General features: G+C 44.3%; 1 protein-coding gene across 1 annotated transcript in view; it reads left to right on the forward strand.

Moving 5' to 3' along the window:
• The first annotated feature begins 644 nt into the window (after nucleotides 1–644).
• The window catches only part of MYBBP1A (MYB binding protein 1a), an 84,578-nt gene continuing 59,331 nt past the window's right edge, over nucleotides 645–25,891 (forward strand). Inside the window, exons 1-6 of the mRNA XM_040336707.1 lie at nucleotides 645–936; nucleotides 4,872–4,967; nucleotides 14,715–14,798; nucleotides 15,181–15,255; nucleotides 21,818–21,925; nucleotides 25,114–25,304. Coding sequence (XP_040192641.1) covers nucleotides 748–936; nucleotides 4,872–4,967; nucleotides 14,715–14,798; nucleotides 15,181–15,255; nucleotides 21,818–21,925; nucleotides 25,114–25,304 — 743 coding nt within the window. The 5' untranslated portion in view covers nucleotides 645–747. The remainder of the gene's footprint in view (nucleotides 937–4,871; nucleotides 4,968–14,714; nucleotides 14,799–15,180; nucleotides 15,256–21,817; nucleotides 21,926–25,113; nucleotides 25,305–25,891) is intronic.

The following is a 25,891-nucleotide window of genomic DNA, read 5'->3' on the forward strand; positions in this document are numbered from 1 at the left end:
ACCACTGGACCCCTTTACATTATACAGCACCCCTGGACCCCTTTACATTACACAGCACCATGCATCACTGGACCCCCCTTACATTACACAGCACTCTGCATCACTGGACACCTTTACATTACACAACACCCTGCACCACTGGACCCCTTTACATTACACAGCACCCTGCATCACTGGACCCCTTTACATTACACAACACCCTGCACCACTGGACCCCTTTACATTACACAGCACCCTGCATCACTGGACCCCTTTACATTACACAGCACCTTGCACCTAATGACCTATTTACATTACACAGCCCTTGTACCTCTGGACCCCTTTACACTACACAGAACCCTGCATCTCTGGACCCCTTTACATTACACAATACCCTGCACCACTGGACCCCTTACATTACATATCACCCTGCATAACTGAACAGATGCAAGGGGGTCTGACTGCAGAGTGGAGCTCCACCGATTATAGGAAGCATGTGGCCTCCACTCCACTTTTTTACTGAACTTTATTGTGAATCTCTGCAGCTAGAGCTCCACTGTCACATGAGCGATTCACAATAAAGTTCAGAAAAAAAAAAAAAAAAAAAAAAATGGAGGACACATGCTTCCTATCATCAATGGAGCTCCACTCTGCAGCCAGACCCCCTCAACAGATGCAGAGAAGTGTACGCTTCCAGCCACGTTGGTGTAGTCAGCGCATGCGCGACGACCCCGGAAGAGCCTGCTCACACGTGTGGTACAGGACGGCATGGCTGCGCTCTCAGACATGGACGGAGCGGTTTCTGCACCGAAGGAAGACAGGCTGGCCGCTGTTCGTGGGGTCCTACAGCAGAACAGACAGTTCCTGGACTTCTTTTGGGACATCGCCAAGCCCGACCAGGAAGTGAGGCTGAAGGCCACAGAGGACCTCATTGAGTATCTGAAAGCCAGCGAGAAGGTGAGCCCAGCGGAGCGCAGACATTTCTAGTGGGGGGCTGTGAGCTGTAGGCACCTCTGCAAACACGTGTTTTGGTTCCATTCTCTGCATGGCCATGTCACTTTTCCTAGTTAGTGACTGAGCAGTCCATAGCCAGACTCTCTGGCTTCCAGGGACACTTCCAAATCTTCAATCGTCCTGGAAATAGTTGTGACTCATCAATCAGAGACGCACATGGTGACATGTCATGATCTGTTCAATATTGTATACTTAGATTTGACTTTTCTCATGTTTTTCTAGTTAAAGTGGCACTCTGGCCCTTTTTACATACCCGGTCCAATCCACTATAAAAATTGACAGCCAGACTTGATTGGAAGCTCCATAGGCAGGCATATGTAAATGGGTGTGCATCTGTTTATATCCGCTTCCCTCTTCCAGGTCTGGAAAAAGTAAAAAAGATCCAACCTAAATGCGATGGATCAGAGGTACTCTGATGTAAACGGAAGCCCATAGATTTAACATGGGTCCAGAACGTTTTTTAAAATGGTGCTAAACACTGAAGTGACACACAAAGAGGAATTGAAGCCCACAGAGGGAGATTTGGACATTACGATACACCCACCATTAACATGAGTAAACATTGTTTATCTAAAAGTGCAACATTTTAGATGAACATTGTATAGGGACTGATACCAATCTTCATTGGGGTTTAGGAGCATACTGTTCTAAATGACACACAAAAATCGTGTCTTGCCAAAAAATAAACTTAACTCAGTGTCTCTGTCTCAACTCCAGTCCTTTAAGGTGCCCCAACAGGTCATATTTTTTTAGGCTTTCAATTATTTTGCACAGGTGATTTGATCAGTTTCACTGCCTTAGTAATTGCCACAGCTGTTTCATCTGAGGGAAATCCTGAAAACATGACCATTTGAGGGTGCCTTGAGGACTGGCGTTGAGAAACATTGACTTAACCCTTCCGCAGGTTCCTGAGAAACAAAAGGATCCCCAATCTCATGGGAACGCACTCCAACGCTATTGAGATCTAATAAAACTAGGGCACACAGAATCTGGTGCAGCTGTACATAGTATCCAGTTTCTAATTTCAGCTTGTTCAATTAACCTTGACAATAAAACCTAGAAGCTTATTGGTCAGTAAGGATGAGCTCCAGTGTGTTTGAATGGTACACTTGCAGAGCCCGCCAGGAAGTGTGCACGGTGCTGCGCTAATCAGAGCCAGGGAGACATTGACCCGATGCTCGGCTGCAGAGATCGGGAAATGTCTCCCTGGCTGTGATTAGCGCAGCGCCGTGCACACTTCCTGGCGGGCTCTGCATGTGTAACTTGCGAACACGCCGGAGCTCATCCTTATTGGCCAGTATGCAAAGCTGCACCAGATTTTCAATGCACCAGTTTTAGTGAAACTCAACCAGTGTATCTGGTCGGATCACACTAGAATGCGTCAGGGGTAACCTTTATCTTATAGAGACATTGGCGATGATTTACTAAATCTGGAGAGTGCAAAATCTGGTGCAGCTTTGCATAGAAACTAAGGTTGCACCGATGCTAGTAAAGGTACCGCTACTGATCATTTGCATGAGTACTTTTACTTGTGCAAATGCTCTGGTGTTTGACCCAATACTTGGGCATCTTCAGGGGTGATCAGTGCAAGGGTAGGGGCTGTTACAAGCACTGATCTCCCTGTATAGCTTTTTTGACAGCCAGTTCTCCTCCTCCCTCTCGTGGCTGTCAGGGAGATTGGTGCTTCTAACTGCCCCCACAGCAGCACCGATCACCCCTGGCTGTCCCCTTCTGTTCTCCATGGGTCCTTCTCTGGTTCCCCCTGTGTCCTCCTGGTCCCTATCTGTTTTGTCCTCCGGGTCCCCCCTGTGTCATTATCTGGGTCCCTCTGCGTCTTCCCTGGCTCTCTGTGTGGTCTTCCGATCCCCCAATGCCCTGGACCTGTCAGGATGGAGAGTAGAGGAAGGAGCCAGTAAATCTGTAATTTACCATCTCCTTCCTTTTCTGAGTGGACAGAGTTACTGACGCATAACTGAATCATTGTAACCTGTGTTTATGATGTTTCAGTTTTCGAATGAAATTGAGCCTCTGTCTATTCATCTTCATTGCAGCTGAGGCTGCAGAGAAATGGGCTGTGGATTCTGTGTCCTCAATCCTTTTCTCAAAGGGGAGATATCAGGGGTCTGTTTATGTTTAGACCCCTGAGATTTCACCAAAGCCCCCCCCCCCCCAACTCGGCTGAAAAAAATAATAAAAGAAGAGAATTGTAATATTTCAAAGTTAAATTGTAAAAACACTGACAGTCGACAATAACACCCCCCACCCCCACCAAAAAAAAAAGAAAATAGTAAAAAAAAATAACCAAAATGTATACATAAAAAAAAAAAAAAAAAAACTGACACGTTTTGCCAATGTCGCATGACATTTACACTTGTACTGTCTTTTAAAAAAAAAAGTGGTATTGGTGCAACCCTAATAAAAACCAATCAGGTTTTATTGCTGAACTTAATTGAACAAGCTGAAGTTAGAAACGAATTGGCTACAATGCACAGCTGCACCAGATTTTGCACTCTAATTCTGGTAAATCGTCCCATTGCCAATGCAAGGCGAAGTGACAGTATTTCTGAGGCCTGGTTCACACTGGTGCGATGCCAGACATCGTATGTGATTCTCACCGCGTTGCTGTTCAGATCACATGCAATGAATTTGCGATGCGATTTCAGCCATACAAACTGGCTGAAATCGCACCGCATTAAGACCAAACACGCACAGGACCCTTTTTTTGGTCCGCACCAGAATCGGATTGCATGGGTGTTCACACCCATTTGATCCGATTCATATCCAAACTGTCCGTTCGGAGTGTGATATGCGAGCTGAAATGGGGATGTCGTTAACATTGTATGACACTCCCCAGCAGTTCGCATAGGGCAGTGTGAACTGTTGTGCGATGTGGGAACCTGCAGTGGATTCGCAGGGTTCCCGCATTGCACCAGTGTCAGCCGAGCCTAAAGGGGACTCCCATACAATCCTTGCTACATTGCAGCTGCTTCCTCTTTTGCAGCCGCCACTGAATCAGCTGTGTTGGCAACATCACTCCCCCGGTCGTGTTGGTGCTTGGGCCTAGCCATTGGCGCCTGGGCACCATCATAGGGAAACGGGTCGCATGCCGCATTTTCTCATGTGTTGCTGATTGCAGAGGAGCGATCGGCTGGCGGGGTGTTAAACATAAGGTGAGTATAACGGGTTTGAGGGATTCCCTTCATGTGCAAGGTGACATTGTGTTATAATTGTATACAGCTAGCACTTTATACACATACAAGGTTAAGGGCGGCACATATCAAATCATGATATACGTTGCAGGAATACAACGTAATGCATTGTAGATGTGTATCGACATTTAAGGTAATTGTAGCTCAACCCAATTCAACAGTGAGCTGCACTACACCTGCACGACAGCACACTGCAGTGCACACATCTATGTTTTGTGCTTTATGTTTCCCTATGCTGAAAGAAAATTGTGCAGGGCCTAATTTTTTCATGTTAAGGTGGTATGACATTCCATTCAAAATTGTCAGTCTGGGATATGTCCCTTTAAAACACAAATGCATGCATTTTAGCACAGTGTTTGGTGTGAATGGACTGAACAAACTTCGTTATTTCACTGCAAGACAAGTGGCCTTGAGTTTCTTCAACAAGCTGCAATATGAGTTCTACACTGACTGTAACGCAGAACTGAGAAGTTTGGCATAGAAAAAAACTTTAATTGGTTACATTTTTGTACAGCATGTTTGTTATACTTGTGTTATGCAGCCTCTGTGTTGCATTTGCTAAATCTCTCTGTAGATCATATATTTTTTTATTTTTTTTGTACAGCAGAAAATGCTTTATGAATGACTGTTAATTTATTTGAAATTGCTAATATTTTACACATCACACAGGAAGATGAGCTGAAATACTCCTTCAAAAGACTTGTGGATGGATTGGCAGCTACACGTGAGGCAGCGCGGCCAGGATTCAGCTTGGCATTAGCTCAGGTTTGTATTTCAAAGCTGATAATGGTTTACATTTATTCTGATTGTTCTGAGTGCTCTATATTTAAATCCTACTTTTTATTTTTAAAATAAGTGCACAGTTGACACAAAAAAGTGCAGTTGAATGATTTGCAGGCATGTCTACAGATACAAATAATTACCATAGAGTCTTGCTTCAGTGTTTTTAACAGCCTTCATGTGTCCACTGTCTGTATGCAGCCAGACTACTACTGACTAAACTGTCACAAAGATGATTATCAACATTGATGGAAAAATGTACAAGGTGAAAGTTTAAAGGTTAACTCCAACTTTTAGACCATATTTTGGGTGCAGCATGTAACATGGTGAAGATGGGACCCCCACCCCATTGAACCTTGCAAAAGTGTGCGAGAAACTAAGACAAAATGCATGGTAACAAAGTACAATGCTTTCTGGTATGGCACAATGTAAAAAAAATAATAAAAACATGCACTAGTTTGCTGAGTTTTAGACGTAGGAAGGCAACTCATTGACATAAGTGGTCTGCCCTATTGCAACACAGGGTAATGTGCATAAAAACACACAGCAACACATGTGTCCTGGAGCATCGTTCAGGTGCAATCCCAGCCTAAAAACAATGTTTCTCCCTCGTCTTCCAGGACGGCACGCTGAGAGTAGACTGGCCACCTGACAGGAAACACAATCAAAAAAGAGGTTAAAAGGCCCCACCCTTCCCATGTGCCTCAGTTTCTGATTGTGTTTCCCCTACAGCGAAACAGTTTTTTATTTTCAAGCTGACCTAAGGCCTGGGGCTGGTGGTCCCCCCCCCGGAGTCTAGACCACAGGTACTGGGTGCTTTTGGGTCCGGTCAAGGTGCTTGCACTTTCCCGGGGGGGTATCCCTTCTTTATGGTCTAGGGAGGCTGAAAGTGCTAACTAAGAAGAGTGCCTCCCTGGACGCCAGAGCCTCCTAGCTAGCAGGGCTTCCCTAGTGCTCTGAGGCGGCCGTACCTCTCTCCCCCCCCCGTCTTCCCTCCTACCTTACAGGGAGACTTCCCCTCTGCAGCGTGGTGTCGGCTGGGCTGGGCGCCGCTCCGAGCGGCGCCGTCACTTGCTGGGCGCGTATTGATGACGCGCACGCCGTCCGACGGCGTGACGTCACTCCGCCCCTACAAGATGGCGGCCTCCACCGACGGATGCCACATTTCGCTGCAGAGCACAGCAGAGGCAGAGCAACACGCAGCCGGGGAGAGAGAAGGGCCGGGCGCCCTCATCATGGAGGACCGTCTGACAGACCTGGCTGCTGAGGAGTCCACCCGGGGTGAGTCCTCCTTGTGTTCGGGGGTGGGGGGCTTCCCCCCCCCCCCCCCCCCTCTTGTTGTAGAACCTCAGCTGTGAGAGTATGTTGCTAATGGGCCTTTCTATTTTACATTATGTTTTAGGAGAGGACCCTTCTGCCCAGGGGGAAGCCAGTAGATCTACTAAACCCCTTAAAAAAATTAAGAAATGTGGGAATTGTAATGATAAGCTCCCGACAGACTATAGCAAACCCTTTTGCTCCAAGTGTATCCTTAAACTAGCTGGGAAAGAGACCTCGCAAATCATGAAGGATTTTCTCTCTGTGCAGTCAGAAATGCTCGCCACTCTCAAGGATTTTAAATCTTCCTTGAAAAGTAGGGAGTCTGATCCCCCTGTGCCTGGTCCTTCGTCCCAGGAGGGATCCACTTCTGCGCGGCTGGCCCGCCAGCGAACTAGGAAGGCTCCTTCCTCTGACTCCGAGGATTCTGAGGTCACTCTTCAGGACGAGGGCCTGGTGGAAAGCCAGGCGGAGGAAGAGGACGAGGATGCCAGGTCTGGGAAATATATATTTTCCGCAGATGATATGGAGGGTCTTCTCGCAGCCATTTACGCCTCTGAGCAGATCCAACATCCAGCGGAGCAGGTTTCAGCCCAGGACAGGATGTATTTGGGTTTAATTAAGCCTCAGTCTAAGACTATCCCAGTGCATCAATCCCTCAAGGATATTATCCGGAGGGAATGGGCTGAGCCAGAAAAGAAACTTCCCAAGTTTAAGACCTGGAAACGCCGCTGCCCCTTTAAAGATGAGGTGGAGGATACCTTTTTTAAAGTTCCTCGTCTTGACGCATCTTTAGCTCAGGTCTCTAGACAATCCGATCTCTCTTTTGAGGATGCAGGGAGTTTAAGGGATGCCATGGATAGGCGTGCTGATACCTCCCTCCGTAGAGCCTGGGAAGCCAATGCAGCCGCTTTGGGTCCTGCGTTAGCTTCAGCATGCGTCGCAAGGAACACTGCCGCTTGGACTTCCAGGCTGTTAGATCATCTAGCAAGTTCTTCCAAGTCTAGAGAAACTCAAGAGTCCCTCCAGGTGATCGGCAGTGCGGTAGCCTATTTGGCAGACGCAGCTATTGAGACGGTTCGCGCTTCAGCCAAGACTGGAGCACTTATTAATGCTTCTAGGAGAGCTGTCTGGCTGAAAACTTGGAGGGGCGACCTTGCGTCAAAAAACCGCTTGTGTGCGATTCCGTTTGAGGGTTCCCTCCTGTTCGGCACCGCATTAGATCAGGCCCTAGCGAGATCCTCTGAAAAAGGAAATAAATTTCCCTCCAAACCTAGAGCAAATAGGGGGAAGTTTTTTCGTCCCAACCAGAGGAAAACCCCCCCCCCAGGGAAGAAATCGGCACCCGGCAGGCGCTGGGGGTTTGGAAAGGATAAGCCAAAGAGTGGGATCCTTTTTTCCAGCCCCAAGCCTGGTGAAAAGGATCCCAAGTGACGAGAGGGTAGGGGGCAGGCTCTCCAGGTTCCTTCCCGCTTGGGAGGAGATAACCAGGAGTCCTCACGTCCTTCAGATCATCAGGGAAGGTTACAGGCTAGAATTCCGCCAGTTTCCTCCCCCCATTTTTCTCCTCACACACCTACCAAGCGATCCTCGCAAAGCCGCTGGACTTTCCCAGAACGTTGCCAGCCTGGCCGAACAGGGAGTCATAGTCCCAGTCCCTCCAAATCAAGAGGGCCAGGGAGTATACTCCCATATTTTTGTCGTTCCCAAACCACTCGGGAAATTCAGATTGATCATCAATCTCAGACCCCTAAATGTTCATCTTCAATACAAAAAATTTCGTATGGAGAATGTGTACAGTCTCAGGGGCCTCTTGTTAGAAGGCGTGTTCATGGTGACAATAGACTTGAGGGATGCTTACCTTCACGTTCCTATTTGTCCGGATCACCAGAGATTCCTCAGATTCGCCCTCACCTCTGCCCAAGGAGTTCAGCACTGGCAGTTCTCGGCCCTCCCCTTCGGACTGGCTTCCAGTCCGAGGGTGTTTACGAAGGTCCTGGCAGAGGTGATGGCTTTTCTACATTTAAAGGGGATCTCCCTCGTCCCTTACTTGGACGACCTTTTGCTCTTCAACCTGAGTCGGGATCAGCTCCTTCTGGACCTGGCCACTGTCATAACCACCCTGGAATCCCTTGGTTGGATCGTGAACAGGGAGAAGTCTTCTCTCCTTCCAGAACAAAGGAAGATGTACCTAGGTTTTCTTATAGACTCCCTAGAAAGGAAGCTTGTCTTATCCCAAGACAAAGCACAGGGTCTTATGACAGCGGTCAGGTCCCTAGTGGCGGCTGTAGATTCCTCTTTCAGAGAAATCATGAGGTTGTTGGGACGGATGACTTCGTGCATCCCGGCAGTTCCTTGGGCACAACTCCACTCAAGGCCCCTGCAGGCCTTCCTTCTCTCATCTTGGGGGGGAACGGAAGAGACGTTGGATACCAGGGTCAGTATCCCGGTTCCAGTAAAAGACACCTTACAATGGTGGCTATTGCCCCAGAACCTTTTAAAGGGTCGTCTGTGGAGTCAGGTCAACCCGATCAAAGTCACTACAGATGCCAGCAGCTGGGGGTGGGGAGCCCATACGGAGGAACTTCGAGCCCAGGGTTCTTGGAATCCCCAGCAAAGGCGGGCTTCTTCCAACTACCGGGAGTTATTGGCGGTTGGGGAGGCTCTGGAAGCCTTCGAGGAGAGAATTCAGGGCCGAGAGGTCCTAGTCCTCTCCGACAACGCGACTACGATCGCCTTTCTCAACCGGCAGGGGGGCACCAGGTCACACTCTCTCCTAGCCCTCTCCCTGAGGATCCTAAGTTGGGTAGAATAGAGGGTGCCCTCCCTTCTAGCGGTCCATATAAGAGGGACCCTCAATCTGGAGGCCGATTTTCTGAGCCGCCAGCCCATCCTTCAGGGGGAATGGGAATTATGCCCGGAGACCTTCAGCTGGATTTGCCAGCAGCTCGGTCGCCCAGAAGTAGACCTCTTTGCGTGCAAGGGGAACAAAAAGGTGAGCAGGTTCTTTTCCCTCTCCCGAGAGCAGGGTTCACTGGGGGTGGATGCGTTGGCTCAACCCTGGAGATTCCGGTTGGCCTACGCCTTTCCTCCCTTGAATCTCATCCCAAGGGTTCTGCAAAAATTGAACGCCTCAGACACCAACCTGATTTTAATCGCTCCTTGGTGGCCCAAGAGGTCCTGGTTCCCCACCCTGAAACATTGGGCTCTAGCTCCCCCGCTTCCTCTCCCTCCCCGGGCGGGTCTTCTGCGGCAGGGGCCGGTCTCTCATCCGAACCCAGAATTCTTCAGCCTGACGGCATGGCTCTTGAGAGGTGGAACCTGCAGCAGAGAGGCTGTTCGGAAAAGGTGATAGGAACCCTGTTGGCTAGTCGCAAGAAAGTCACCAGACTCATCTATGCAAGAATCTGGGGGGTCTTTTCGCGCTGGTGCTCCGCGAAACGGATCTCCTACCCTGACATCCCCGTCATCCTGGATTTCCTCCAGGATGGGGTGGAACTAGGCTTAGCCACTAAGACCTTGAGAGTCCAAGTTACGGCCTTGTCCTATTTTTTGGACAGGAGCCTTTCTGGGGATCCTCTTATTAGGAGGTTTCTGACAGCCAGGGACAGACTTTCCCCTATAAAAGTCTCTAGAGTTCCCCCTTGGGACCTCTCCCTAGTCTTGAATCAGCTATCTAAGGCACCATTCGAACCTATAGATAGTATTCCAATTAAATTACTTTCCTTTAAATTTACTTTTTTGTTGGCTATCACGTCTGCCAAAAGAGTTGGAGACATGCATGCTTTTTCCATTAAGGAACCCTTTCTTCGGGTTTTTGAAGACAGGGTGGTACTGAGTCAGGATCCTCTGTACCTGCCCAAAGTGGCAACTAAGTTCCACAGATCCCAGGAGGTAGTCCTCCCTTCGTTTTGCGCAGATCCCAAGAATGAGAAGGAGGCTACTTTTCATTGCTTGGACGTAAGACGTTGTCTTTTGATTTATTTAGAGAGGGTAAGTGAGTTTAGGAATTCCCCTCATCTTTTGGTTAATTTTTCTGGTCAGAAAAAGGGTCAGCAGGCAACAAAAGCTTCTATATCCAGATGGATCAGGCAGGCTATTTCTTTATCCTACACCTTAGCGGGTAGACCAGTTCCTGTTATCAAGGCCCATTCCACCCGATCACTGGCAGCCTCCTGGGCAGAAAGAGCAGGAGCTTCCATAGAACAAATATGTAAAGCGGCGACCTGGTCAAGCCAGAATACGTTCGTCAGACATTACAGAGTCGAACTGCTGTCACCGCAAGATCTGATGTTTGGTAGGAAGGTCCTACAGACGGTGGTCCCGCCCTAAGGTAGGCCCAAAGATTGCTTGCTTTTCTCTCAGCGTGCCGTCCTGGAAGACGAGGGAGAAATGACCAGTTACACTTACCGGTAGCTGGATTTCTACGATGTCTTACAGGACGGCAGGCCTACTTCCCTCCCTGTTATTTACTGCTATTCGGAGTTATTTTTTTTATTAGGTCCTAGGACCGTGTTCTAATAGCGGTTACTTATCTACAAACTGAGGCACATGGGAAGGGTGGGGCCTTTTAACCTCTTTTTTGATTGTGTTTCCTGTCAGGTGGCCAGTCTACTCTCAGCGTGCCGTCCTGTAAGACATCGTAGAAATCCAGCTACCGGTAAGTGTAACTGGTCATATTTTCTCATCTTTGACGCATCAGGTAGACCGGACACTACTATAGAGATGCACAATTCTAAAAATGCTAAAATGAGAATCACAATTTTTTTGCTTAGAAGATGGATCACGATTCTCTCACAGCGCAACACCATCTTTCACATTAAATAAAAAAAATTGTGCTAATATTACTGTTTTTTTATTTTTATTGAAGTGTATTTTTTCCCAGAAAAAGACCGCTGTGCAAATACAGTGTGACAAAATATTGCAACAATCGCCCTTTTATTCCCTAGGGTCTTTGCTAAAAAAAATATATGTTTGGGGGTTCCAAGTAATTTTCTAGCAAAAAAAAAAATCTGATGTTAACTTTGTAAGAAACAAGTGTCAGAAAAAGGTTTAGACTTTAAAGCGGGATTCCAATCGCATCTTTAAAAAAAAAAAAAAACATTTCGTTCTGCATTACAATGTTACATTTAAGTTCACTTACCATACTTATATCGGTTGCTGATCGGCCGAGTTATAGTGAAAAGAGACTTAAAATCTCTTTCCTGATGTTCTCATTTTGCTTGTGGGCATGTGAAGCCCACAAGCAGTTACTTCCTGGACTCCGTGACGCGAGTGACCAGGACGGACCGCCTGTCCCGCCCCATTCTCGTGCATGCTCCTTACAACATAATCGCAGCGCCGTCAACCACTCGGGTTGCCATCGCATCGGAAGTGCCGGCCATTTTGATGGCAACCAAAATCAACAAGAACAGTGTCGAGCCGCACGTCCTTCTCCGGTTCAGGGTGCTCTGTGACTGTGGCCGAGAGATCAAAACAAAGGGCTATTCCCACATTGAAAATGCCTCCTGCATGTATCCTTACCTGTCAAATGTCTGTTATAAGAACTGAAATACTGCAGATTCTGTGGGTTGGTCTGTTGTCTGGAGCTCGGTGGGTGGAGTCGTGATGTCGATAGACTCCCCGCCCACCTCTACACTCCCCTTGTCAACATGCATTTTTTCCTGTGTATTCCTTACTCTAAAATCTACTATGATCACCAACATCCAGTCAAAATCCAGAAAAGTAACCACATGACTTCAGAAAAGGAGTGGGGGTGGGAATTAAAAAATAATGCCTGTCTCGGACTAGTGCCTGAGATATGTAAATAACCTGTCACTCACAGCAAGGGGGAAGAACGGACAAAAGTTTCCTCCTGTTTGTCCGTTTAGCTCACTGAAAAAAGAGGACTGCTCAGAGCTGGATTAATTCTTTGTGGCAAGACTGGGCACAGATGATAGGAAATCTTATACTCTACATTGTGACAGATAAATAAAATGTGGGTTTACATCTGCTTGAAGCTGATTGGTGCAGCTATGTATGACCACCAATCTTACTGAATTCCCCTCAACTTACCTACTTAAAGCGGTGGTTCACCCTCCGTGACACGATTTTACCATCGAGACAGGCATTGTAGCGCGAGCTACAGTATGCCTGTCCCGATTTTTTTACCCCCGTACTCACTGTGTACTCGTACATTATAGATTTCGGCTCCCGCGGGGAATGGGCGTGCCTATGGAGAGGGAGGATGATTGACGGCCGGCCCTGGCACGTCACTCTCCCCGAAGACAGCCGGAGTAGGTCTCGGCTCTTCACGGCGCCTGCGCACAGGCTATGCGCAGGCGCCGTGAAGAGCCAAGCCTATTTCGGCTATTTCCGGAGAAGCGTGACGCGCCAGAGCCGGCCGTCAATCATCCTCCGTCTCCATAGGCACGCCCATTCCCAGAGGGGAGTCGGTATCTTCGATGTACGAGTACAAGGTGAGTACGGGGATAAAAAAATCGGGACAGGCATACTGTAGCTCGCGCTACAATGCCTGATTTTATGGTAGAAGAAAAAATATATATTTTTTTTTTTTTGGGTTTATAAGGTGAACCCCCGCTTTAAGATATTTACTCTCTCTCCCTTTTGTGTTGAGGCTGGTTCCTGAAAGCAGACCTAAACCCTCCTATCATTTTCAGCCAAAGAAGCTGCCATCTGGGCCTCCTATTTGATCTTCAACTGCCATGATGCTGCACATGTGATCAGTTACGATACCAGCTGTTTGATGGATTTGACAGTTTGGTTGAGCGCAACATTCACGTCACATGCTGGGAATGGAACAGTTTTTTTAAACTGCAGGGAAACCTCCAATTAACCACTTAAGGACCGCCTCCTGCACATATACGTCGGCAGAATGGCACGGCTGGGCACAAGCACGTACCTGTACATCCTCTTTAAGTGCCCTTCCTTGGGTCGCGCCCGCGACCCAGTCCAAAGCTCCGTGACTGCGGCCGTGGTGTCCCGCGATCGGTCACAGGAGCTGAAAAACGGGGAGAGGTGTGTGTAAACACACCTTCCCCGTTCTTCTCAGTGGCAATGTCACTGATCGTCTGTTCCCTGATATAGGGAAAGGCGATCAGTGACGTCACACGTCCAGCCCTGCCCCTACAGTTAGAAACACATAGGAGGTGACACATAACCCCTACAGCGCCCCCCTAGTGGTTAACTCCTAAACGGCAGTTGTCATTTTCACAGTAAACAATGCATTTTTATAGCATTTTTTGTTGTGAAAATGACAATGGTCCCAAAAATGTGTCAAAATTCTCCGCAGTCACGAAAAAAATTGCTGATCACCGCCATTGGTAGTAAAAAAAAATATTAATAAAAATGCCATAAAACTATCCCCTATTTTGTAAATGCTATAAATTTTTTTGCGCAAACCAATCGTTAAACGCTTATTGCGATTTTTTTTTTTTTTATTATTTTTTTTTTTTTTTTGTAGAAGAATAGCTATCGGCCTAAACTGAGAAAAAAACATGTTTTTTTATATGCTTTTTTGGGGGATATTTATTATAGCAAAAAGTAAAAAAAAATTTTTTTTTTTTTTTTTTCGAAATTGTCGCTCTATTTTTGTTTATAGTGCAAAAAATAAAAACCGCAGAGTTGATCAAATACCACCAAAAGAAAGTTCTATTTGTGGGAAAAAAGGACGCCAATTTTGTTTGGGAGCCACGTCACACGACCGTGCAATTGTCAGTTAAAGCGACGCAGTGCCGAATCGCAAAAACTGGCCAGGTCCTTTACCTGCATAAAGGTCTGGGTCTTAAGTGATTAAATGAATAAAGAGTAATGATAAGGGTGCCATCATCCAAAAAGCAATAATGGATAATTGGGTGCAAGGAGACTATTCCCCAAGAAGAGAAAAGTGGTTGCTGTAAATGACTGCCATGTTCCTGTATAATCCAGTCTGTTTTATATTACTGTTTAATGGAAATCACAGCTGTGGATACAGCAAGCTCTGCTCACAAAGTCAACATAACATCTTCCCCAAAAATGTTTTTTATTTTTAAAAAGATATATAAAATAGCGGCATGGCTGAGAATAAAGACACAGAACTTTTTATCCCTGTGTTTTAAAGTTTGTGTATTGAGGCTATAATGTTCTGTATGGGTGCTTGTGTAGTGTGGCTGTTTTTGTATGTGGTATCCTTGTTTGAAGTAGCAAACGGCAGGCAAATCAAGTAAGGCACTTACAGTTGATACAGTTTTTAGTCACAGTAGCAAACCCGAGAATGGATTTAGGTAAGTCCTGAGTCATCGGTTACAAACTATTACTTATTTTGTGATTTATTTTTCCCCCATCCCTGGACTTTGCAGAAATAATTTATAACTGTAAATCCTTGTCTTTGTAAAAAAAAATATGTATATTTTTTATTTTATTTTTTTTTACACAAAGGTTGTGCAGTGTTTTGAAGAAATCCCATTGACAACAGTATTTGAATACATTGATGAGAAATATAACCTTCAGAGAGTAAAAAAGGTAAGTGCTCACATCCATATTTTTTTTTTTTTGTTTTGTTTGGACTTCCTTCCCGTGGGCCTGAATATTTCTTATGGTAGGGGGGAAAAGGTCTGGTCATCGAGACAGGAGATGAGGACAGATCTCCTTGCAGGAGCATAGGCAGAGAATAAAATAAGTTTTAACCTGCCCTCATTCTATTGAAAATTATTATTTTTTATAATAGTGTTGCACTTTAGAGTGTTACACTATAAAACAGTTTTTTTTTTTTTTTTTTTGTTTTTTGTTTTTTTTGTTCATGTTGTAGGATTGCAAATGTGACATTTCCTTTAGTAGCAGAATATATTGAATTAGGATTATTGCTTTTGACCCGAGCCCTCACTAATAATTTTGTAATTTTCAGAAATTGATCAGAAATGCAGCCTTTGGGAATTTTTTTGGCGTTCTCGCGTTGTTCCAGTCTGGTCGCCTCGCCAAGGTAATATTCTTTATGACAAAACATACAAGGGAGAAAAGAAGTGAGATGATTTTATTATCGGCCGCCTCCTGCAAATGCTTGCTATAAATTGACCGAGTAATGTGGATGAAACTAAATATTGTGTACAAGCATAAAGCATGGCAACTTTTTTGTGTGTGCGCAATCTTGTTTGTCTTGGGTAATAATGTAAAACACAATTATGTGCAAAATTGATTTTAACTGAGACTCAAATTTGTGATCAGGCTAGAGAAGTGAAGACCTTAGTATATGGATACCAGTTACTATAGCACATTGAGAGTAAAGTGTGCTCGACCGAGACCAAAGATTGTGAAAGTGTCATGTAAAATTCTAGTTATCCATTGTGTTGGATCTTGGTGTTACTTAACCCACAACAGTAAAATTGGTTTGTATATGCAGTAAAGCATGCTTGTTTTACTCACTGTAAAGGTTAATCTTCTGCATTGTGTATAAAGGCTGTGTGATCTGGTCTCCTCTGATCCTCCTCTTTTACTGACTCCAATACATCTGCTGATAGAACAAAGGCTAGGGGACAAGCTGCACATGCTCAGTTTGGTGTGTATTGCTAGAGGAAAACTAAAAAAAACTTTTGTGAGCGTGCATGTGATCACAGGGCCAATAAGCACTGTCCAGACAGGTGGGTTCAGGGGTCCTGCAGCCTTATAGGACAATAAGGAGAAAACGAAAACTCCTACAAGCTTTAAGCAGACACTGATAGAAGTCACAAGACTGCTTTAACTCCTGATGAGAAGGTTGTTGGCTGTTTATATTTAATAGAACTATTTAGGGCTGCAATTAACGATTATTTTCATAATCAATTAGTTGGCCGATTATTGTTTCGATTAATCGGTTAATAACCTAAAAAAAAAAGGTAATTTTGCAGTGATTTGCATTTTTTTTATATTTTTTTGGCCAATTTGTTGTTGGGCAGATTAAAAAACACAAATTGCCGCAAAAACGCATTACATACTTTTCTGCAGCTTCTCCATTGAAGTATACTGAACCAAAAAAAACAAATGGCACAGTTTTGCATTAAAAAAAAGACCTTGCCCTTTCCAAATAGGTAGCAGCCGAAAAAAAATTATGGATGTGAACGTGTCCCATAGGAAACCATGTCAGTGTACTGTAATGTGTTTCTGCAAAAAGCACCAAAAATCACAGAGGTGTTACCCAAGCCTGAGATGTTTAGTAACATAATGGGGTTAAAAAAAAGCAAAATTGGTACAAAAAGAGCAAATCGCTACTGTAAGGGGTTAATGTTTTACTGTTGGACAGTGAGTAATATTTACCGTAGCGATTTGCTGTTTTTGTACTATAAAAGGGCCTATTTTTTTTTAACCCCTTTATGTTACTAGCCGATTAATCGATTATGAAAATGGTAATCGATTTCATAATCGATTAGTTGTCGGTGAATCGATTAGTTGTTTTGGCCCTAGAACTATTGCATTTCCATGTTTTTACAATACCAACTGCAGATTGCCTCAGTGTCCCTTACAAAGATAAGGGCCTTAGCCTTCAGCACTCTCAAGGTCCATTTTGCTTCCTTATCAGTATATCACCTAGATAAGAACCTAGCCAATAAAACCCCTGGATTAATTGGCTCTTCAGTGCTTGGTCTCAGTCCTCCTGAAAGTCCTTGCAATATCTTGGCACTTGCAGATAGTACTGCAAAGACATACAAATTCCTCCTTACAGCTAATTAATTTTTTTCCTATCCTTTTTTGTTAAAAAAAAAAAAAAAAAAAAAAAAAAATCTTATTGAAAGCCACACAAAATGTTTCTGGTCACTATTACATCTGTTCGCTACAAGTCCATCAGCAAAAAGCTTGGTGAGAAGGAGACAACTGTTGAATTGATTATTTCCAATGGAAAAAATGCTAAATAACCATCAATCGCCCTTGGTCTAGAGCTCTATGCAAGATTTCCCCTCATGGGGTACGGATAATGAGAAAAGTGAAGGATCGGCCTAGAAATACACCAGAGAAGCTTGTGAATGATCTCAAGGCAGTGGGGACCACAGTCACCAAATAAACCATTGGTGTAACAATACACTGCCATGGATTGAAATCCTGCAACCACCCGCAAGGGCCCCCTCCCCACAAAGGGACATTTCAAGTTTGCCAATGAACATCTAAATGATTCAGAGAAGGATTGGGAGAAAGTGCTGTGGTCCGATAAGACCAAAATTGACCTCTTTGGCATTAACTTGACTCCCTGTGTGGAAAAAAATAAATGCTGACTATGACCATAAGAACACCATCTGTACAGTCAAGCACAGAGGTGGAAACCTTATGCTTTGGGGCTGTTTTTCTTCTAAAGGTACAGGCTGACTTTGCCACATTGAAGGGGCCAATGGACAGGGCCATATATTGTAAAATCTTGGATGAGAACCTTCTTCCCTCAGCCAGAGCATTGAAGTTGGGTGGTGGATGGGTCTTCCAGCATGACAACCCAAAGCATATTGTCAAGGCAACAAAGGTGTGGCTCAAGAAGCACATTAAGGTCATGGCATGGCCTAGCCAGTCTCCAGACCTTAATCTTTTATAGAAAATGTATGGATGGAGTTGAAACTTTGAGTTGCCAAGTGACCGTCAAGAAACCTTAAGGATTTGGAGAAGATCTGTAAAGAGTGGACCAAAATCCCTCCTGAGATGTGTGCAAACCTGGTGACCAACTACAAGAAATATTGCATCTGTGCTTGCCAACAAGGGTTTCTCCACCAAGTACTAAGTCATGCTTTGCTTGGGAATCGAATACTACTTTTACTCCCTGAACGACAACTCAATTTATAACCCTAGTATCGTTGGATTTTTGGTTGATATTCTGTCTCTATCATTTAAAATGCACCTATTCTAAAAATTATGGACCCTTCATTTCTTTGTAAGTAGACAAACTTTCAAAATCTGCAGGGGGCCAAATCATTTTTCACCCTGTATGAGAGAAATTGAAGCGTTCATTCTGAGCATCTAACAAATGGCATAACCTATACAGCAGCAGGGAAACCTTGTCCCCTATGAATCACAGCTCATTTCAGAGTTTTTGTCCATGTCTTGGGCTGAAAGAGCCAGTCCCTCAGCAGATCTGTATGGCCACCACATGGACCAGTATTACATTTATGAAGCACTATCTGATAACCTATCCAGCCAAGATCAAGCCTTTGAGAGGAAAGTGCTTGTCGCCATGTTTCCACTTTTTTTTATATTTATGATTAAAGTGTATGTTGCCCCAACATTTCAGATTTTTGATGATGTGTCTTGTTACATGCACTAAAAGGTACCCTGTTTTCTTTGTGTGAATCACCTGGTGATCCTGCCAGTGTCTCTGCTCCTGCCAGGCTTTCCTATTTTAAACTGACCATGCCAGGGCATCAAAGCGCATCCAGTTTGGTCAGTCTTATTTGCATTCCACTTGGGAGCACAACCTGCCTGTACTTCAGTGATCAGATTCATTGCTCTCCACTCAGCAGAAATGTCAGTCATTGCTCTCTCCTCTGCAACTCTGAGCTATATAAGGGGTGTGCGTAGCTGGCTCTGGGTCTTAGCTGTGCGCTGAGAGGTGGAACCAGTAGTCAGTTGGGCCACTGGGTTGATCCTGACAATATTGTCAAACTCCTAAAGAGCCTGGAGTGGCTCTGTTTTTTCGTCTGATAGCGGGCAATAGCCTGATATATATAAAAGGGTGCAAACGTGAGCGGCCTAAGATTGCACTTCCGGCGCCAAGGAAACTGAATGGCTCAACCCGAGTGTGTTGGAGGTGGAGATAAACAAATGTGTATAATAAAAGCAAAGTATGCTGTGAAAGGGTTATGCCAGAGGTAGTCAAATGGCATAGACTTTGTGAGCAGCTATTTTAAAAAGGGGGGTAAAACCCTTTCAAGTATATAACAAGTAGAATCAAACGTGAACAGGTGTTCAAATTGATAAAAACAGCGCTAATATGTGGATAATCATCCAAATAAATAAAATAAAGTGGTGAAACCTGAATGATACTGATGGTGTGAAGGGTGATCTATAGCTGGTATAAGTGCACCTGGCACCAGATAATGCACCAATGATGTGGATAAATCCCAAAACAAATAATGGGATGTGTGCTTACCACAAAAAACAAACCTTCAGATCAAACTGGTACTGTATGGGTTAATACTCAAGCAGGGTCATATGTGGAGACAAAAAGACAATAACATACATACACACAAAGACTTCCTGTGTAGCCACGCCCACGCGTGGCTACACAGCGCTACACAGGAAGTCTTTGTGCGCTCCACCATCATCCAATCATATCCAGGACACAGCATACCATCGCATCCGCAGCACTAGCGCGGCCCCTGTGGACGGGAGGACACCAGTGAGAGGCGGTGAACTCGTTTCCTTTGGTTTTTTTCATTCATAATCACTGTACGGGCATACACTAGGGACTTGTCATCCAGCTAGGCTAATGGGCTGTTGTGTAGACAATACTGTACCATGATCATGTTATTGTCTTTTTGTCTCCACATATGACCCTGCTTGAGTATTAACCCATACAGTACCAGTTTGATCTGAAGGTTTGTTTTTTGTGGTAAGCACACATCCCATTATTTGTTTTGGGATTTATCCACATCATTGGTGCATTATCTGGTGCCAGGTGCACTTATACCAGCTATAGATCACCCTTCACACCATCAGTATCATTCAGGTTTCACCACTTTATTTTATTTATTTGGATGATTATCCACATATTAGCACTGTTTTTATCAATTTGAACACCTGTTCACGTTTATTGATTCTACTTGTTATAATAGCCTGATATAAGTTGATTCTTGGTGGCATGAGTGTGAAATGTAAGTGTATTCCTGTGACCCACAATAGAAGTACGGCCAAAAAAAGCTTTGGTCACATTTCTCCTTTTAAAGAGGAAGTAAAACCCCCCCCAAAAAATACAACCTGAAAGACAAAGGCATAATGAGCTAGTATGCATAGCATACTAGCTCATTATGAATTGCTTACCTGAGATCGAAGCTCCCGCAGCAGTCCTCATCCCCCCTCCTCCGTTGCCGCCATGTCTCCCAGAGTGACTTCCAGGTATCGCGGCTCTGGGGCTGTGACTGCCCAGAGCCACGGTGATGTCACTCCCGCACATGATCGCCGTTAGAAGCGGCACGCTCAGTGCGCTTGCGCGCTGTTGTCTACGGCGAATGCTCCGTAGACATCGCTGCCTGTCTATTACAAATATCTCCTAAACCGTGTAGGTTTAGGAGATGTTTCTTTGTACCTACAGGTAAGCCTTAATCTAGGCTTACCCTGTAGGTAAAAGTTGTCTGTAAGGGTTTACAACAGGGGTCTCAAACTCAAATTACCTGAGGGCCACAAGACAAATTTTCATATGCCATGGGGGGCCGCATGCAAACTTTCAAACTTCAAAAACAACAGTACTGGTGTCAGCGAACACATTATTAACCCCCAGCACTGGTGTCAGCGAGCGCATTATTACCACCAGCACTGGTGTAAGTCAGGGTTTGACAAATGTGCTTGGAATCTAGGAGCCAGCTAAAAAAGTTAGGAGCCAGAAAACGCACCCCGTCCCGACGAGCTTGCGCGCAGAAGCGAACACATACGCCAGCAGCGTCCGCATATGTAAACGGTGTTCAAACCACACATGTGAGGTATCGCCGCGATTGGTAGAGTGAGAGCAATAATTCTAGCACTAGACCTCCTCTGTAACTTAAAACATGCAACCTCTAGATTTTTTTAAACATTGCCTATGAAGATTTTAAAGGTAAAAAAGTTTGTCGGCATTCCACAAGTGGACGCAATTTTGAAGAGTGACATGTTGGGTATGAATTTACTCGGCATAACATTATCTTTCATAATATTAAAAAAAAATGGGGATAACTTTACTGTTGTCTTATTTATTTTTTAATTAAAAAAAGTAATTTTTTCCCAAAAATTGCGCTTGTAAGACCGCTGCGCAAATACGGCGTAACAGAAGGTATTGCAACGATCGCCATTTTATTCTCTAGGGTGTTAGGATAAAAAATATATATATATAATGTTTGGGGTTCTAATTAGAGGGAAGAAGATGGCAGTGAAAATAGTGTAAAATTACATTAGAATTGCTGTTTAACTTGTAATGCTTAACTTGTAATACCAACGGCCACCACCAGATGGTGCCAGCTCACATCTGGTGGTAATAACTTGTAATACCAACGGCTCACCACCAGATGGCGCCAGCTTCCCTCTTTTCTCCCCCCACTTCTGCCCTGCCTGCGGGCCATTTATAACTGGTCCGCGGGCCGGTACTTTGAGACCACTGGTTTACAACCACTTTAAGGTTTGTCATCTTGCTGTTAATAGGAACTAATGGCTCTGAGGAGGAACCTTTTAAACTTTTTTTTTTTTTTTTTATACCCGTTTTAGGTAGTCATCTTTTTAATGAACTGTCTTGGAAAAATTTGTTATTGAGTAATAAATATGTAGTACAAATTGAGTTTCCTTTTTTAATGTATGCCTAAAGCATGTTTTTAGATGAATCTGTTTGCAATACTTTCTTTTCTCTCCTTATACAGGACACACAAGTATTACTTCAGTGCGTGCAGTTGCTGCAGAGCCTGGCACAATACAGAGACGACTTGAAGGATTTGCCCAGGAAAACATTGGTTGATATTTTGTCTGAGGTGGGGAACTAACAACATTTTTTACCTGTATTAAATGTAGTTGCTACTAAAAAGTATTTTGACTCCATTTTGTACAACCAATAGTAATGTTTGAGATTATAGAGTGTACTATACTATTTAAGTTTCTGTTGAATGTAATACAAGTGCTTTTATTTTTTACATGTGCCAAAATCTGAAACCTGGTCACAAGGTGATCTTACGTTCCTGTACAGTGCCTTAAAGCAGAGGTTCACCCTAAAAACATGTATTTAACATTCCATTCAGCATAATTCCAACATTTACACTATGCCGTTTTTTTTTTTTTGCTGTACATACCGTCTTATGGTTTTCCACCCGGCTTCCGGGGGTCTCACTCCCGCAGGAGTAGGCGTTCCTATGCAGAGGCTAGATGATTGACGCCTTGTGAAAAACTTCCCCCCGGCACATAAGGCGCGTCACCTGTTTTCCAAAAGTAGCCGAACTGCAAGTCGGCTCTATACGGCGCCTGCACCTGCCGTGTAGAGCTGACTGCGCAGGTGCCGTATAGAGCCGGCTACTTTCGGAAAACTGGTGACGCGCCTTATGCGCGGGGGGAGTTTTTCACAAGGCGTCAATCATCTAGCCTCTGCATAGGAACGCCTACTCCCACGGGAGTGAGAACCTGGAAGCCGGGTGGAAAATAACAATAAGATGGTATGTACAGCAAAAAAAAAAAAAACGACATAGTGTAAATGTTGAAATTCTGCTGAATGGAATGTTAAATACATGTTTTTAGGGTGAACCTCCGCTTTAAAGTAATCATACCTCCTTAATTTGCCACATTTTGTTACAACCAAAAATTTTTTTTATTGGGATTTTAGGTGATAGACCAACACAAAGTGGCACATAATTATGAAGTGGAAGGAAAATTATAAATGTTTTTCATATATATGTGTGTGTGGCCCCCTTTGCTCTGATACCCTTAACTAAATTAGTGAAACCAGTTGCCTTCAGAAGTCACTTAATTAGTAAATAGTCCACATGTGTGTAGTTTAATCTCAGTATAAATACAGCTGTTCTGTGAAGCCCTCAGCAGTTTGTAAGAGAACCTTGGTGAACAAACCGCATCATGAAGGCCAAAGAACACACCAGACAGGTCAGGGATAAAGTTGTGGAGAAGTTTAAAGCGGGGTTAGGTTAAAAAAAAAAAAAAAAACGTCCCAAGCTTTTGAACATCTCCCAGAGCACTGTTCAATTCATCATTCGAAAATGAAAAGTATGGCACAACTGCAAACCTACCAAGAAATGGCCATCCACCTAAATTGACAGGCCGGGCAAGTAGAGCATTAATCAGAAAAGCAGCCGAAAGGTCCATGGTAACTCTGGAGAAGCTGCAGAGATCCACAGCTCAGGCGGGAGAATCGGTCAACAGCCTAGACCTCCTCTGTAACTCAAAACATGCAACCTGTAGATTTTTTTTAAACGTTGCTTATGAAGATTTTAAAGGGTAAACGTTTGTCGGCATTCCACGAGCGGACGCAATTTTGAAGCGTGACATGTTGGGTATGAACTTACTTGGCGTAACATTATCTTTCATAATATTAAAAAAAAAATGGAGATAAAACAGTAAAGTTATTTTTTTTTTTTTATTAAAAAAAATAATTTTTTCCCACAAAAGTGCGCTTGTAAGACCGCTGCGCAAATACGGCGTGACAAAGTATTGCAACGATTGCCATTTTATTCTCTAGGCTGTTAGGATAAAAAATATATATAATGTTTGGGGGTTCTAATTAGAGGGAAGAAGATGGCAGTGAAAATTGTGAAAAATGACATTCGAATTGCTGTTTAACTTGTAATGCTTAACTTGTAATACCAACGGCCACCACCAGATGGCGCCAGCTCACACAAGGAAGAGCTGGGGACTTCACAAGGACGCAAAAGCCGCGGCCTCAATTACCGGACATCGCGGGCCCCCCCGAGATCGAGCGGCGGGGGAGGTGGGGGCCTAGTCCGCCGCAATCCTGGGGGAAAAGGCTCTCCGCAGACTAGGCCGAAGCCGTGGCCTCACCTAAAACATCCTGGCCGCGGCGATCCTGGGAAAAGGCCGCGAGCGGCAGGCAGGATGTTTTAGGCGAGGCCGCGGCTTCGGCCTAGTCCGCGGAGCGCCGGTCCTATGCAACAAAATTATAAAAAAAAAAATTTCCACCTTCCAAGCCAAGTCGCCAGGACGCTATTTCTAGTCGCCATGGCGACCTGGCAACCCAAGATTTGTCGAGCCTGATGACCGAAAACTGCCTGTTTGGGGGGCACCCTGTTGGTGACTGTAGATTTGTTAATTGCTTAGACAAGCAGATGCATTTTTTTTTTTTTTTTTTGTGCGCTATGGACTTGCTGTACCAAGCCCGTCTACTGCCTTGCTGAATAAAAGCACATGATGATCCTGTTTGGAGTTTTCATGGGAATTCTTGTCTTGCTCCCAACATGTATGTAGCTTTAACTGACATCTTTTTTAGATGGGTGCTACTGCTTACCTTTTTGATCTGCAGATGAACCAATGTTCCTTTTGAATCGCACTTCTGAACAGTGAATGCAAACACTGATTGGGGAAGATCTGTTTTTGCTGTTGGATCAAGCTGCTGTATTTAAGGCTCGTTCAAACGTATGGACTGGCGGTTTTCTGCATTGCATCAACAGTCACCAAAGGGCACTGTTTTCTGTCTGCCCTGCTCACGTTGCACTAGAGCCCCTGGGTGCTGAGCAGTGCAGAAAAATTAATACTGTTTACGTCTTTCTGCAGTGGCCCGGAGCTCACCTCAAGGCTATGTGTACTGTCCGTTTCTGCACACTGCAGCCAAGCTGTGGTGCATAAGAGTGAATTCAAGTCCTATTAAAATTTCAATATAGTTTGGGAAAAAATCTACACAGTATAAAAGTGTATCGCTGCTTCAGACCGTCCACTGACAGCTGTCCACACAGTAAAACCCTGCATTTGAGTTTTTTTTTTTTTTTTTTTTTTTTGGCCTGATTTAAAAGCAGCAGGGGAGGGACAAAGCACCTTACATATGCTTGGGTATTTCTGTGAATGTTTTTAGCATGCCTGTGATACAAGCTGTGGATTAACCGCTTTTGTATGCGGTAACTACAGTATCTGGAGAACTACCATGTGCCAATTTATTTACTTTGTGTATATTAATATACCTGATAACTCATATGAAATCCTTTTTTTTTAGATTTCTGAATCTACTTTTCAAGAAGTGCTATTTGAGGTGCTGCGCTCTGACCTGACATCAGCATTTAGCACTCCAGAACAATTACACTTGCTGCTAGTGGGAATGCAGAAGTTTCCAGGAGTGCTTAAGCCCAAGAATTTAAAGAAGCTTCTTGGGTCTTCCATGATTACTGCACAGGAAAACCTACCAAAGTAAGATGACCTGAGCTGTCTGGGAACTTATCCTTTTAGACCTATGGAGGTTGCTATTGCTAACCTCTCCTTGAAAATGCTGGTTGTCTTTGACCTGAGACTTGTATGCAGATAAGTAGCTCTGACTTGATCTGTATATTCCAGGTCAGTGAATCGGAAAGATTAGTTGATTAGGTCAACTAATTTTCAAAAGTTTATTAGTTGACGTAATTTTAAAATGTAAAGTTGTATTTTGGCACACAAGACGTTTTGGAAACTCAAAAGCTTTTTTGCCTGGCAGCAGCCTTTTGGCAGAAAACTCCTGACACTTGTAAAAGTGTGTAACGCGTTTAAGATTTACAGGTGTTAATACATTTAATTGGCTGGAAAAATGTATTGATGCTCAAGAGCTGAATGTGCCTAGTGTTAGCATTAACAAGTACAGTCCTGACCAAAAATATTGGCACCCCTGCATTTTTGTCCGTTAATGTACCACTTTGCCCAGAAAATTGTTGCAATTACAAATGTTTAGGCATTCTCATGTTTATTTTGTATTGGTGTGACATAAAAAAAAATGCAGAAACAAAAAGCCAAATCTGACACATTCG

Source organism: Rana temporaria, chromosome 2 (assembly GCF_905171775.1).
Source record: "Rana temporaria chromosome 2, aRanTem1.1, whole genome shotgun sequence".
NCBI classification, from domain to species: Eukaryota; Metazoa; Chordata; class Amphibia; order Anura; family Ranidae; genus Rana; species Rana temporaria.